Source organism: Thermobia domestica, chromosome 18 (assembly GCF_964235325.1).
Source record: "Thermobia domestica chromosome 18, izTheDome1.hap1.1, whole genome shotgun sequence".
Lineage (NCBI taxonomy): Eukaryota > Metazoa > Arthropoda > Insecta > Zygentoma > Lepismatidae > Thermobia > Thermobia domestica.
Window position 1 is genome coordinate 19713568 of NC_137471.1, and position 16502 is coordinate 19730069.

The window sequence follows — 16502 nt, forward strand, 5'->3', positions numbered from 1 at the left end:
GATTCTTTCTCCAATTTCGGATGCGACATTGATTTATCGAAACAAATCTTCAATAATAATAATAATAATAATAATAATAATAATAATAATAATAATAATAATAATAATAATAATAATAATAATAATAATAATAATAATAATAATAATTGTCACTAATTTCTATTTATTTCCAGTAAGACTTCTGGGGCCATGGTGGCTACGTGGTATAGCGATTACCTCTGGTACGTGGATCCATGGTTCGATCCCCGGGTAAGTAATTTGTTGAGTTGATTTTGAGTTTAACGTCCCTTTGAGCAGCGAGGCTATATGAGACGGGACCATATTGATTAACGTGGAATCCGAACCACATGAGCTTCCGTCGGGAATCGAACCCGGTCTTCCATGCGAAAGGCGCGTACACTAACCCGCTTAGCCAAGTAATTTATGGTGGACATCGTGCCCGTGGGTTTTCTCGGGTGCTCCCGTTTCCTCCCACATTCTCATTCCACTAATTCTTCTATCATCATTCAGATGCTTTAATCATGTCTTCTTTAGGCTAATAGGGATAAACGTGGTATGTTAAACTGAAAAAAAAAAATTCAGCAAGACTTCTATATACCATTGTAGTGCAGCACTGATTGAATTTAACTGTTCTTAAATTCAATTGCAACACATCATTTTTCTTTATTTTACAACACTTGTCATATTTGTAATTACAAGTGTAATTTAATTCAGTCAGTAGCTTGCGCCCGCTAGTTTGAAAACCAGTGTTTTAGCAGGAATATATATATGCTGTGTGGTGGAACTTCTCGAAGAGGATTTAAAACCCTTTGGGGATCTTATGGTACATTTTGTACCATACGCATTTTTCATGGTATATTGCGTTATTTCTCTTGTATTTGAGATTTTTCGTCCGGGTTTTTTTTTTGTTTTCCAAGTCCAGAGGCCTTGTAGAAGACATTACGTATGGTTTCAGACCGTTCTGCGTCCAGACATAGGAGGTGATGACGTCATAAGTCAAAAATGTATTTTCTCATTTACTAAGCCTATGTTCAATATTTTTTTGGCGGGCTTATTTTTCCACGTAGAAGATTGAAATTTTGCACAAACATTCAGTCTACCGAGTAGTATTTACCAAATTTTTTGTTCCGATGTCAGTGCTAAAACAGGGGGGGAACCAGAGGGGCAAAGAGTGAAAAAGGGATATTTTTACCCCCAAAATCCCGTTTTTCGTCATTTTCCCGTCTCACATACATGATGGGGACACGTGAGTCATACCGTCTAAAAGGCAGTTCCATTCTAAAGAGAATAACGGTTGAATCGTTATCCTAGGGTAATTAGGGACGTCTCAGCGATTTTTTGAAAAATATACTTCTATATAGGGAAAAATGGAACATGGTGGGTATATTTTTTTGGCGGGCTTATTTTTCCACGTAGAAGATTGGAATTTTGCACAAACATTTAGTGCACCGAGTAGTATTTACCAGATTTTTTGTTCCGATGTCAGTGCTAAAACAGGGGGGGAACCAGAGGGACAAAGGGGTGAAAAAAGGGATATTTTTACCCCCAAAATCCCGTTTTTCGTCATTTTTCCGCCTCACATACATGATGGAGACACGTGAGTCATACCGTCTGGAAGGTCATTCCATTCTGAAGAGAATGACGGTCGAATTATTATTCTAGGGTAATTAGGGACGTCTCAGTGAATTTTTTTCAAAATATACTTCTGTATAGGGTAACATGGGAAATTTTCTGATTTTTTTTTATTTGGCGGGCTTATTTTTGCACCTAGAAGATTGAAATTGTACACAAACATTCAGTCCACCGAGTAGTATTTAACAGATTTTTTCAGATTTCTGCGTTAAAACAGGGGGTCCAGAGGGGCTAAAATTTGAAAAAAGGGAAATTTAGACCAAAAATTCCCTTTTTTCTGGACTTTCCCGCCTTAGATACATGATGGAGATATGTGAATGGTACCGCCTGAAAGACTGTTCTATTCAGAAGAGAATATGGGTGACACATGTCCCTAGGGTAATTAGGGATGTCTCAGGAAATTTTTTCCCTGAGATCATAGTGTTTTGTGGTAATTTGGGGCATTGTGGGAATTTTTGATAAAATTTCTCCCGCCCTTACTATTCAAGATAGAAACTTGAAATTTGGCACACACATTCAGTATACCAAGTACTATTTATCAGAATTTTTTTTAGATGGCTACGTTCACACAGGGGGGTCCAGGGCCAAAGTTCGAGGAAAAAATTTTTCCCTCCGAAATTTTCACTTTGACATTTTTTCCGCTTCTGGTATATGGTATGAGCATGCAAGTGGTACCACTTGAAAGCCAGCTCTATTCTGAAGAGAATGAGGTATGAACCATGATCCTAGGATAAATAATGACGATGCAGTAGCTGCTTGACTGAAAGTCTAAAAAATAGCCCAAAACCCCAAGATCCCTAAAGGGAGGGCGAATATTTGGATGATATTATATTTACTACTAAGTAATGACAAAATGGCCAGCAGTGTGTCGTATACCAATAGTTACAAAATTAGATATACGATCTATTTTGCCTTCCTTATTTCTGATTTAAGTCAGGGGGCTTTTTCCGTCAGATATTGTCTTTGTATTTGATACAGTGACATTGGGTACATACAATTGTAAAGATTCATATACCTGCACGTACTATAAGCCACACGTTTTTACTATAAACACGTGTTTTTAATACAGTGGCAGACAATTGAAGGAGCACTATCAGAAAGAGGCGAAGTGGACACGAAGAACCACGAAGTAAAACGACTACTCCTCCAGAAGAATGGCTATAAAAGAAGACGATGGGGCCAAGAAAGTATCAGTACTAGTGCTGATCGCCCTACTACCAAAATCGGCTCCAAAGGTCGACATGGGCTACGGAGATTTCCTCTAAAACCTTCTCTCGAGGCTGCTGTGAGCGACGGAGAGATCCTTTAATACCAACTTCCGGTGTTGCTATGAGCTACACAGTATAACTCATCCCGCCTGAGGCAGCTGTGGACTACGACAAATATCCTGTAATCCCGAGACCACATCGTGTGCCGAGGAACTTCACACTTATTCTATACTGGAAACGTTTAAAGACTTAGAGAATAGACATACGAGAACTTTGTAAACGTTGTATAAGGCATTTTTAATAATAAAAGACTGAAAGACTTAAAATACCCGTGCATATTATTTAGACCAGGGGTTTTCAAACTGTGCGGCGCTCCTCCCTTGGGAGGTGCCGAAGGTTGTCAGGGGAGTTGCGAGGACTCTTTAAAAGATCCTACAAAGGAACATAATAATGCAACACGTATACTTAAGTCTCCACTCTTCTTTTTTAGTAATACGTAGTGAACTAAGCCTTTGTATCAGCTCTGTTCCACATACGATCAAGAATGATCCTTTCACCTTTGGTTTAAACATGTATAATGCTTGTTAGATGGCCACTAACGGTCTTCTGCTTTGTCTCTGTAGAATAGTATGTCTTGTTTGACTTTGCTCAAAATTTAAACGTGTCGATTTTTATTATTTAAATTCCGTGTCTGCTCGTAGTTTTCAATTTTAACATAAACATTTGACTTACTACAACGGCTAATAACATTAAAAGGCGTAAATGTAGATCATCTGTATTAATGAGATATTCCCATTAGTGATTAATAAATGAAACACAGTTTATCATAGTGATAGTCTTTCTTTTAGTTACACATGTATTTTTGTTGGTTTGACAAGGGAGGCGCGTTCAGATTTTGGTAGTTGAGGGAAACCTCAACTGCAAAAAGTTTGAAAACCCCTGATTTAGGCTCTACCTACATAACATTGCAATTTAATCTGATATATGCCAGAAAACCTTCGGAAATTAATTCGAACGCTTTTAGTAACTTTCCTTGGGCTATCAGCCAGGTGAAGGTATCCGACATTTCGAATGCGGATATCTTCAGGCATTGTAATTCGAAGGCTACTGCCATAAGCTGAAAGTTAGGTATGGAAGAAGTGCGTATAGTGCCTAAGACTTCATTAGATGCCTGACAATAATCATAATAATAATAGACAGATGATATTCTGTAACAATACTCGTAAATTTAAATGAAAGTACTTACTTTGAACCGTGTATTCCAGAACGAAGGCATTCTGATGTTTGGAGCTGTAGATGAGAGCGATGGATACTTCTTTAGTTTGAGATCGATAGCTTAACCGTGGGTTTATTTTGGTCCCGCAGATTTTCAATTGGGAGGATGAGTACGGAGGCTCCGAGATCAACAGGTAGTCACATCTGGACAGAAGAAAGAGAAAAATACATTACTAGAGGCTACTCGTAAAGGAAGTCACACCAGTAAAAGAATATAGTTTATTCGTTTGAAATTAAAACAAGAAACCTTTCTTAATATACACTCATGTTCAAAACGGTTATCGCATATCTATAACTGTCTTCTTGTAAGAATATAATTTGACAATGATTTTGCAGGGTACTTTTAATACTGATACTATGTGTATAATTGGGAAATGTATATTTGTGGTAAATTTCATAAGAAAAGAATTATAAATACGAAAATTAGAATGAGTAAAACAAAATGTTTGCTAAATGGACAATAAAGTTTTATGTTCGTTTTATTGTTCTTAATTTACTGCTCTTTTGACATGAAATTTGCCACATACATGTCTTTGTTGATTGTACACATACTAACTTTGTAAGAAATACCGGGCGAATTCGTTATCAAATTATATTCCGACAACAACATATTTATAGACATGCGACAATAATTTTGGACATGCGTGTACGTACTAATTGTTGCTTCCCTTAGCTTTTTTTAGTGGTATGACTTCTTGGACGATTCGCCTTTGTACATTAGATTCAAGACAATCTGTGTTATATAATGTTATGATGTCCAGCATTTGAACATATAGAATAATTCTTATCGTTATGGTCTCTATTTTCAGTATATACAGGATTACATAGACCTGTATTTTAACAGCATAACCTCTAGCATTCTGCATCCAATTTATAGAAACTCTTCGTTTCCTTGAAAGTGTTTTCTCGTGGGAAATATTTAGCGAAATCTGTACTAAATCAAGCAACGTTCTCTCCACTTTCTCAGAACACTTTAGTAAGTAATCTATTCATTAAAGTTTCACATGAAAATACTGGGACAACACAATTGAACACGTTTTATAAATTATATTGCACATGAATTTCAAACACACAAACGTTTTGGAACGATTTTGATTCTTACAGTAAAACGTTTCTACCTGATGTGAGTTATGACACAATATAGTAAGTGCATAAGGATAGTAAATAGAAATATAACATACAAAGCTCTTTCGCTTTTTGTGGAGGTCTGTATTCAACGGTCTTCACACAGTGAGTTGAATGCAAATCGAGATAAGGCAAAGGTCAGTTGTTAGTGTGTACATCCATCATACAAAGTGAAAATGGGGCCTCCACAGAGCGTCATAAGGGCATGTATGCTATACGAGTTCAAACGGGGTCAAACGCCACTGCAGCAGGGCAGAAGATATGTCAGTCCTTTGGTAAGAGTGTCGTGATTACGCGGACAGTGCAGAGATGGTTTAACAAGTTTAAGGATAATGAAGGAACACTTCAAGACACACCACGTACCGGAAGACCAACACATGTACAAAATGAAGATCTTCATTCAGCAATTGATGCGAACACTGGCCAGACATGTGATGAACTGGGACTACAATTCAGTGTAAGTGGAGAAACCATTTGACAGCACATCCATCAACTTCGGAAGCACTACAAATTGAGTCGATGGGTCCCACATGATTTGACTCCGGGCCAGAGGGCAACGCGAGCAGACACCTATGTTTCTTTGCTGTCTCGTCTGAAGGAGTTATTTCTGGGTTTGTTGACATGTGATGAGAAGTGAGTATTGTATGGAGCTCCACGGCGCCGTCATCATTGGTTAGCATCCCATGAATGAGTTCTAAAACAGCCGAAACCAGCACTGCACCAGAAGAAGGTCCTGCTGTGTGTTTGGTGGACTTCTCGTGGCATTGTGCATCGGGAACTGTTACCAGTTGGTCAGAGCATCAATGCAACTGTGTACTGTCAGCAGTTGAGCCGTTTTAAAGAAAAAAAAAACTCAAAACTCTGGAGCCAGCACTTCTGAATCGCAAAGGGGTCCTCCTGTTATAGGACAACGCTAGGCCCCTCGTGGCTAGGATGACTCGGGCACCATTCTACGCCTTGAATGGAAAACACTATTGCATCCACCATACTCCCCGAACACTGCACCGTCCGATTATTACATGTTCCATTTCTTGGACAATGCCCTTAGAGAACGAAAGTTTAAATCCCCAGTAGAGGTGAAAAATGCACTTAACACCTTCTTCGCTTCACGGTCCACTAAGTTGTACCGCGGTAGAATCCATGGCCTTTCAGAACGTTGGCAGACGGTCTCGATGCTGATGGGGACTATTTTTTGATCTTCCAGGTACGTCTTAGATGACATATTGATGTTGGAAGTTGGTGGGTGAAAAAGCGGCAGACCTTTCTTGGATACTTTTATAGAATGTATTTTGATAAAATAGATTTGTCCTGCCCCTCTTTTTTTCGCATCGTCCAGGGCAGATCGCGTAAAATAAGACAGATGATCTGCAGCTTCCTCTATCCCAATTCACTCGAAATACGGGACTCCACGTCGTTGGAGAGGTAGATACAAATCATTTTTTATGCGCAACGTTGCTCGATTTTTAGGAATTCAGTCTCTTGTAGTACACCACGAGATATCCGACGAAGAGCTAAAGTTAGCCCAGTATTCAGTCGCCACCCTTTTCCGGGAAAATATATTATTATTTAATTCCAGATTCTGTAATGGAATGTAGTGCAGAACATGGTACTATTTTCTAACAACGTTTGGTAGTAAAAATTAAAACCGAAATGTAACTTACACTGTACAAAACATTATGCAGCTAAATACAAATACTACGACTACAAGTAGTGAGTAACAATTTATTTCATGGCAATGTCATAGAAAATTAGATATATTGTTAATCTCAAGGTGAATACACCAGCAAGGTCAGAATACAAGATAAATACATGCAATAGCTCCCATATTCTTCGTCTACAATTTATGGACGGTGTTAGTATTGCTATTAAAGGTAGTAGTAGTACTAGAGATGGCTATATATGCCATTCTATGTGTTACTAGTAAGAGCGAACAGTTCTTTACTAATATAAGTTTATCTTGGTCGTATAGTAATAGCTTTGAAATATTTAACTGTTAATCCTTTATAACTGCAAGTATCTCTACTCATATTCTTCCATTGCCAACATACATCATTTCAGTTTGAATAGTAGTAGCATTAACAAGCCTTGTTTCACGTATACATATAATAATGTCTCGTATACCTTATAGAAACGTTTATTCATACGTCAAACACCGGGCGCAATTGGCTACCATTACATTAACATATTATTGTATTGCAGGTGCAGGGTAACATATTATCATTTCACGGTGTAGTTCAGCATCATTTCTGAAGAGTAAGAATGTTTTGTGAACATTTAACGTGATTAATAAAGTATGCCTTAGGCGAGAGTTTCTAAACACTTGCCACGTTCAGCACTCCTATATTGGCTTATGTACTATCCTTCCTACATATATGAGCAATGAAATTTACTAAAACTTTTGTTAGACTGCATTTTATATAGTATGTCGAACATCGGAGGATGGTAACAAGAGACGGAGAAGCAAATCCCCGAAGCATATTTTATTACGCTTTCATCGTATTCTCTTTATTTAACAACATAGTATCAAGGTTTAAATAATCAATATCAAATTACCTTTAAATACTTAGATGAAACCTCTTACTCCCCTCAGCGTATCAGTTATTTTATACTGAATCCAGTGGTGCCCCCCCTTATGTCTATGACGCACCCCCCCCAATTGTCTATCCGTAGGTGTTCTTCCATGAAAAAATCTTCTTTTCGATTAATTTTACCCCCCCCTCATCAAACATATTTATATAGATTTTAACCCCCCCAAATATTTCAATGACGCACTTTGCGTCATAGGCCCCCCCTTGTGGGCACCCCTGCTAAATCAGATAAATCGTTAGATAGATTTTTTTAACACTTGAATAGGACGTAAAACTCAAAAATTCAAACATTCAAATTTTCGATGTATATTTGTTTGTCTTTTTTCCAGTATTATTTCAAAGAAATACCTAAACTGTTCTAGAAAAGTGGAGGTCGAATTTATCGTCACGGAGAGCTAAATAATACAGTAAGACGAGCTCTTGCCAGCATTGACATCCCAAGTATTTTCGTAGAACCATCTGGAATGTTCCGAGATGATGGGAAACGACCAGGTGGAGTGACATTAACCCCTTGGAAAATGGAGCAACAACTAGTGTGGGACGTCACATGTGTAGACACATTTGCACCTTCCCATTTAGCTTCATCATGTAAAGAGACAGGAAATGCTGCTGAGACAGTCTGTAAGCGTAAACACACGAAATATTCCAAATTAAAAGATCATATGTTTATCGCCTTTGCTGCAGAAACTATGGGAGCTTTTAGGCGGGAAGCTAGGGAGTTCCTAAAGGAAATTGGGTCGAAATTAAATCTCAAGACGGGAGATACGAGAAGTGCAAAATTTTTATTTCAGCGGATTAGTTTAGCAGTACGGCGAAGCAATGCGGGCAGCATTTTAAGTTCCTCCCCTTCTTCAAAAATGGAAGACGTTTTTTATTTGAAATGAGTCGGAATTTATGAACACTTTCGACTGAAAACTTTGTAAAGTAAGTTTTGTCAACTCGGTCATATTTCTCATGCTACTTCCAAACATGTGGAGGATGGACTTATTCCAAGGATCTTATAACATAGAGGATCTGCCCTTACAACAAAATCTTGAAGCCATACGTCACAGTTTCGCCACCCGTACTCTGCACACTCCGCCCAATAGGATCGCAATGTTTTGAGCCAACAATCATGGCGGAAACGAAAGTAGCCAATCAGACGATGGCAGAAACGAGAGTAGCCAATCAGACGTGTCGACGCTCGGTTGCTTTTTGGCTTCACCGATTTAATAGGATGAAGATACATATGGGCAGATCCTCTATTTATAACATCCTTGACTTATTCGCTATTCTTATTTAGTAGATGAAATGATTGCGTTCACTGGAGTATGCTTTAGAATTTTACTTACAGATTCATAATACGGTTGCATCTTGATAAATAACTTCAACTTATCAAACAGAGAAATTATTAACAAAGTGAATAACTAAAACATCTGTGCAAGTACCTGAAAGGTAGATTAGCACAAATTCCTTAAAAACGAAGCTTGCTCTAGAATGCGTTTGAATTAGATTAGGGAAGTGATTTATACGTATAGTTTCAATATAGGATGGTAGTTTGTTAGCTTAAGTCTATATACCTGTTACATTCATACCTCATAAGCAAACGTCTTCCTCCCTTTCAAGAGTAACACTGACCACAGCGCCACTGTTCCACGACAGTTTTCGTACGTGATTGGCTGTTACTTCCCACATGGTAAAACTCAATTTTTAACGCTGAACGTAGTAAGTGTGTCTGTATTTTTCTGGCCTGTGGTATTGGTTTTGTTACATATTATACCGTCAATTTCCTGTAAAGTCTTTGACCTCATAAATCCTATTATGTTTGTGAAGATGATCCTTTAGCTTCTACTAAACATGGCACACAAAGCACGTTATACCTAGCGGGAAGTAATTTTACGTTCAGTTTCACTTTTTCCCCATGGATTTGTCAGGTAACTTTTGTTTTTACTTGCCTTTTTCAGTGAAACAAATTGTTGACTGGATGGTGGAAATGGATGAAGGGAATTCTAGGAAATGAAACTACTTGAGCGCACACAGAGTCAGACGCGCAATTGAAGGAAAACGAAAAGCTGGAACCTGGCTGGAAAATAAAATTAAGGGTAAATGGTTGAATAGAGACGGCTACTACATGTGATCATAGGATACACATTTATATCTCCTCAGTTTAAGTAGATTTCAATTCTTTCACCCGTGTTTTATATTTGTTTTTAAACTTCTTCATTCTCATTGCCTGGTTTATATATAATCCTTAATTTGTGAAAGAAGGAAGTTTTCGTTTCATATTTTAAAATTAAACGAAATGAAATCTTTGAGTTTCACGTCCCACGGTTATGCCAGTTAGGCTCAAGGAGACAGTGGTGTTGAGAAATGAATGAAATGTTGGAATAAAGAAAGTGGAAAGAAACGGGAAAACCCCGAGGAAACCCACATACACGGTGTTTGTCCACCACAAAGTTCACTTGGCGGGGGCCGAGATCGAACCCGGGACCCCCAAGTACCAGGAACCGGAAACCGGATCGAACCGGGAACGCTCTACCACTGAACCACCGCGGCCCCTTGTTTCATATTTTGACACTACAGACTTTCAGACTATTACAATTCAATTCTGAAACCAGAGCTCCTTCGTGGCTAAGTGGGTAGTATATGCACCTTTGGTATGAAAGATCCGGGTTCGATTCCCGGCGGAAGCTCATGCGGTTCGGATTCCACCATTAATCAGTAGGTCCCGTCTCATATAGCCTCGCTGATGAAAGGGACGTTAAACTCAAAATCAACTCAACTCAACTCAATTCTGAAACCCTAAAAGTTGATCTATTATTACCGGTTCCAATAAAGACTGAAATCAGAGTTAGAAGCTGTACTTCGAATACAAAACGCTCATCAGAAACAGTTTCTCACTATCGCTTATATAATCATTACTATTGTCAAGAAGTCAATATTTTAATCTCATTATGGGAAATCTTGTGTATATTCAATCTAAACTTTGGAAGATAATCAAAGTTCGTTCTGGTTTTAGTTTTGGTATTTCAGTTTCATAAAAAAAACAGTCTATGAACGTTGTACGTTCTCTGAAATTTTTTCTTTAATGTAAACCTTTTGTAATTATATGCTTTTGTTGTTAACAAAAATGCATTGCATCGAACAGCGTAATGTAAAATACGTTATGTAAAATTCTGAGTGTTGACATGATGCCCAGAATTTAAGAAGTATTGATTAACTAAGATTTCTTGAGAGAAATCTCATACGCAATTGTAACGATTTCGGCCCGAGTTTTGGGACCCACAAGTCATAGTGTAAGTATCTTTTGTTGTATAAATACTTCAGTTCATTTCGTCAAAGTCAGTCTAGATTAGTCTTGGTAGGAGCAGCGGTCAGTCAGAATCGAAGTGTGAATTGAAATAGTAATTTGATGGGCCATCGTGCTAGTATCTCATAGTGAAATCTTCATGTCGGGAATTAAGGTTGGTTTAAAGGGATAAGTTTTGCCGATAGATAGCACTACAGTCTTCGTATCTCTCCCATGTATTTTTTTATCTTTCACGAAAATTAACGATTTCTCTTACAAATTTCAACCTACAGATTTTAAGGGAAGGAACTTCATAATCTATCGAAGACAACGATCCGTGCCGATTTTTTATTTAGAATTTTCTTCATTGTTGAAATGACTTGATTGTTGAAATGGATATCCAAGCTTGTAACAATCTAACTGTTTCAACAATGAAGAAAATTCTAAATAAAAAAATCGGCACGGATTGTTCCCTTTAATAGGTTACGAAGTTCCTTCTCTAAAAACTTGAAGTCTCTAGGTTGAAATTTGTAAAAGAAATTGTAAATTTTTGTGAAAGGTAAAAAAAAAAAAAAAAAAAAAAAACATGGGAGAGATACGAAGACTGTAGTGACATCTATTGTCAAAACAAGTCCCTTTACACTAACCTTGAGTATTCAACAACGTTATCTTAATAGACTGACATTGTGTACATCAAAGTCAGCTGCATCCAACTTAGGGACTTCCTAATTTTGGTCGACCAGCTACGTCAGGGATCATCCACTTAATCTCACTTCTTTAGCCAGAGAATTGTCAAACACTTTAGACTAATATATCAGACATTCGCTACACGAACACAAACTTAGACACATTAAGTATGAGACAAAATACATGGTAAATATTACTTCAATTTGTGTTACTCTTTTACACAAACACGGTTCCGTTTTACCGACCCAAAACAGTAATGGACATCCCCAAAGTACCTTATAGAACACTAGCAGCGTTCACCCCGCTTCGCTGCGGTCACCCTGGAACGCAATAAACTTTGTTACTTAGATAATTTTTACTTTTTCGCTTTCAAGTGATATGATAAAAACCATAGAAGAATGTTAACATTATATCGCCTGTCATTTATGTTAACCCGCCGAGTGACACGGTCATGTGGGTTGCATATAAATACGGTTAGATTTAGCTATGATGAGCTAACAAAGGATTTGTACGTTATGGACACTTGAATGGTCAATTATCTCAAGACACTGGTAATTAAAAATTAAAGTGATATGATAAAAACCATCTAGGGTCCAAATCCTAATAACCCCCCAAAAATAAAAGAAATTGGTTCAGCCGTATTAGCGTGATGAGGTAACAAAGGATTTGTGCGTTCTCTTTTATATATATAGATCATAGGTGCGTTCATTCAGTAATATGGAAAATGCAGGATATACCTTGAGCTAATTCCCCAAAGTACCTTATAGAACATCATAGGTGCGTTCATTCAGTAATATGGAAAATGCAGGATATACCTTGAGCTAATGCTACCAATCTGGTCACTAATAGGAAAAGCTACATTCCAAATTCAATTTTAAAGGAGTAGCAACCCTGGTTGATAATATATGTAAAACGACAGATGTCAAGTTTTGTCAGATACGAACTTAACAACAATATTGTGTTTACTACGCGTAGATACACATTTTGTGAGATATCTACACCTGTCGAACTGTTGCCTACACTTGGTAAATTATAAATAAATAGACGTTTCTGGAGAAACTATACTGTGTAGTTAAGTTTTTTGGATTGAAATTGGAGATAGCATTACAATTTCATCAAAAGAAAAATTGGGACACGCGGAAATACGTAGGAACAAACCATGGTTCGACCAGGAATGCATTAAACTAACAGAGAAGAGAAAACAGCAAACTTACGCTGGCTACAAAATCCGAATGAAATAACTACACAAAATTTCGCAGATATCAGGCGGGAAACTTCCAAAACTTTTAGAAAAAAGAAACGCGAATTTTTGAAAGCTAAAATTAAGGAACTTGAAGATAATAGTAAAAATAAAAACATTCGGGACATGTATAAGGGGATCAACGAATTTAAGAAAGGCTATCAACATCGTGATTATATATTAAAGAAAGCTGACGGAACAGTTCTCACTGACACGGATAGCATCTTAAATGGATGGAAAAATTTCTTTGACGATTTGCTAAAGACGCAGCCAAAAACTAATGTGCGTGGAGAAAAGGAGATACACACCGCAGAACCTTATATTCCAGAACCCAGCCGAATAGAAGTAGAAACCGCTATAAAGAAATTAAAGAAACACAAATCTCCGGGTGTAGATGAAATTCCGGCTGAGTTAATTTTAGCTGGTGGCGAAAAATTGTGGAACAAGATACACAAACTCATTCTCCTTATCTGGAACAAGGAAGAATTGCCACAAGAGTGGAAGGAATCAATCATTGTTCCAATTCACAAGAAAGGAGACAAAATGGACTGTAATAATTATCGAGGTATTTCTCTTCTGTCAACATCCTATAAAATCGTTTCAAATATTCTATTAGCAAGATTGACCCCCTACACAGATGAAATTATTGGAGATTATCAGTGCGGATTCAGACGAAATCGATCAACTATCGACCAAATATTTATCATTCGTCAAATACTCAAAAAAAAGTGGGAATACAATACCCCGGTACATAAACTATTTATTGATTTTAGAAAGGCGTAGGACATGGTTGGGAGAGAAACATTATACATCGTTCTTACAGAACTTGGAATATCGAGAAAGCTAATTAGATTAATTAAGATATGTTTAAATGAATCCCAAAGTAAAGTGCGGGTAAAAACATTTTGTCCACGAGCTTTCACGTCTAAAATGGTCTGAAACAAGGAGATGCGTTGTCGCCATTATTATTTGACTTTGTTCTGGAATACGCTATAAGGAAAATCAAAGATAGCAACCAGGGCCTAGAGTTGAACGGTATTCACCAGTATCCCCGCCTGTCAAGCGAGAGGCCTGGACTCTATTCCCCGCCGGGGAGCCACATTTTATTTCTTTAAAATTAGAATTGTTTGTTGCTTAAATGAACACATCAAAATCGATTGTAGTTTTGGCATGAAATGATAAATGATAAAGACAGTTATGTTTATGATTGACCTTAAATGAGAATATTTACAATTCAGTTTTATCGATGGTATAGAGATAGCTTGTGATTTTGTAGCATCTTTAATCTATTAGTACACTGTAAAAAATCGTTGTGTTATTTCAACGACATGCCTATGTGTTAACACGATTGTGTTAAAATATAACACAAACGAGTGGTTAGAACAACTCACTCTCCATTTGGAGTTGTGTGTCAAATGCCGGTAGTTGAAATGATACACAACCTGTGTGTTAAATTAACACAAGTGTTAAATCTTCGGTGATGTTTTCTGCGTGATTGCCAAATATGTTGGGCATCTAATTATAAGGACTTATGAATTCAAGATACAGACAAACACAGTAGAAAGAAATACTTAAACAAATCCAGGTATACGCAAAACTTCATCTCCCACATTTCATGCATTTATTGCTTCTTTTTGTAAGCGATTGTGTACTAGAAGCAACAAACGCATCAACTTTATTAGATGGCAACTGTCGCCGATCATTTGAAAGTGAATATGGAAGAACTATAAAATAAAGTAAATAGACTGTCGTCATTTTGTTATAAAATTAGGTCTACAAGGCGAGCAGATTTTATCTTATCCCGAACGGATACCGTCGAATATACGCGGCTTAAAGGAGCACTCTGATTAGCCAAATACAAAAGACCTCAACAATTTGTCCCTTTACAAGAGACGTTTTCTACGTCGCCTCCGTGGCTAAGTCAGAAGAGCACGCGGCTAGTAATCGAAAGATTGATGGTTCTTGGCCTGCCCCCGCCACTGGAATATTTTTTTTACTTGTTTAAAATGTTTTTTAGAGACAGCATAATGTAAACACATTATGCATATAGGCGATTTAACATATTTTGAGGGAGTAAATTTGTGGCTTATTAACGCTTACGGCACGGCGCAACACCGGTTGTGTGTTAAAGGCGTAACACACACCCTGTGTTAAACGCCAACAGCACGGGGTCTGTGTTGAACTAACACTGCATAGTGGTAGCCACACTGGAACCACTGCCTTGTGTTAAAATTGAGTTGAATTAACACAACCATTTTTTACTGTGTATTTACATACGTAATAGAAGATTAACATGAAGCTTACGGGAACTGAAATTAATTAAGGTTATATGAGACTATATACGGAAGACGTTGGTCTTATTGAACTTCTTATTTCATGTTTGGACACAACAATAAAAGGCTATGGATATAGATCCTCGACTTCTGAATACCATTTTTTTTTTAATTTCCAGATTATGTTCTAACGACGTCTTGTTAGGCAAGACTGAAGTGACCAGTGTCCAAAGAGACCTGACTCACTAGAATGACCAGAAATCCTTCGAAAGACCATTTTTTTTAATTATTTTTTAAGGCAATTTATGTAATTTCCAATTTACGTTTTCACCTGTGTGTCTTCCTGCTTTCATTTTTTATTTCTGTCACTTTCATTCTTGTTTGTCAACATTTGCTTTTCTAGGAAGTGAGTTTGGTTAATTTTTTTTTTCTTTTAAGAAATTAACTAATTTCTTTTTGCTAAAATATTACAAATTTACAAAAATTAACATACAGAAGTTGCATGCATAGCACAATATTGAAACTTGAAGTTCTACTGCTTCCGGTCTCAGTAGAAGAAAATAACTGAGAACCAGGCCTGTAGCCAGCCCCAAAATGTAGGGGGGGCGGCGGCTGAAGTTAGGGGGGCCCAATCCAACCATGTTATAGTTAATCACCATATTATAGTTCACTTGCCAGCCTACTGTGAAAATTTTAGGGGGGAAGCCAAAATTTAGGGGGGGGGGCCCTAGACCCCTCCTGGATACGGGCCTGCTGAGAACTGGAAATAACTGTTCTTGGAAACCTGAGTCATATTAAAAATATTTATTGCTCCCTATTTTCGTTTCCATTCTATGGGATTAATATTGGAATCGAAAGCAATAATACATTTCTGACACTTCCGGTTATAGTACAAGAAAGGTGCCCAGCGCCTCCACCATGTAAAGTTCTACTTATGCAGATGTAGGTAGAGTACATGAAGAGCAAATTATACACAGGAACATTTTCTCCCACTACCGATTGACGTCCGGTCGTTTAGAGGGGCTGATTGTGACACTGATCACTACCTGGTAGCAGCGATAATACGGGAGAGATTATCGTTGAATAAAGGTAATCCTCAATGTCCGAAAACGGAGAGATTTAATTTAAAGAAATTAGAAGAGAGCAAGGTAAGAGAGGAATACCAGATGGAAGTTTCGAATAGATTCTCGGTTTTAGAAGACTCGG

The 16502-nt window shown here is 37.5% G+C and overlaps 1 protein-coding gene across 1 annotated transcript in view; it reads right to left on the minus strand.

Annotated features, from left to right (window-relative positions):
• Culd (CUB and LDLa domain) overlaps positions 1 to 16502 on the minus strand; it is a 170098-nt gene that overhangs the window by 143108 nt on the left and 10488 nt on the right. Inside the window, exon 2 of the mRNA XM_081745400.1 lies at positions 4087 to 4259. Within this exon, the coding sequence (XP_081601526.1) occupies positions 4087 to 4259 (173 nt within the window). The remainder of the gene's footprint in view (positions 1 to 4086; positions 4260 to 16502) is intronic.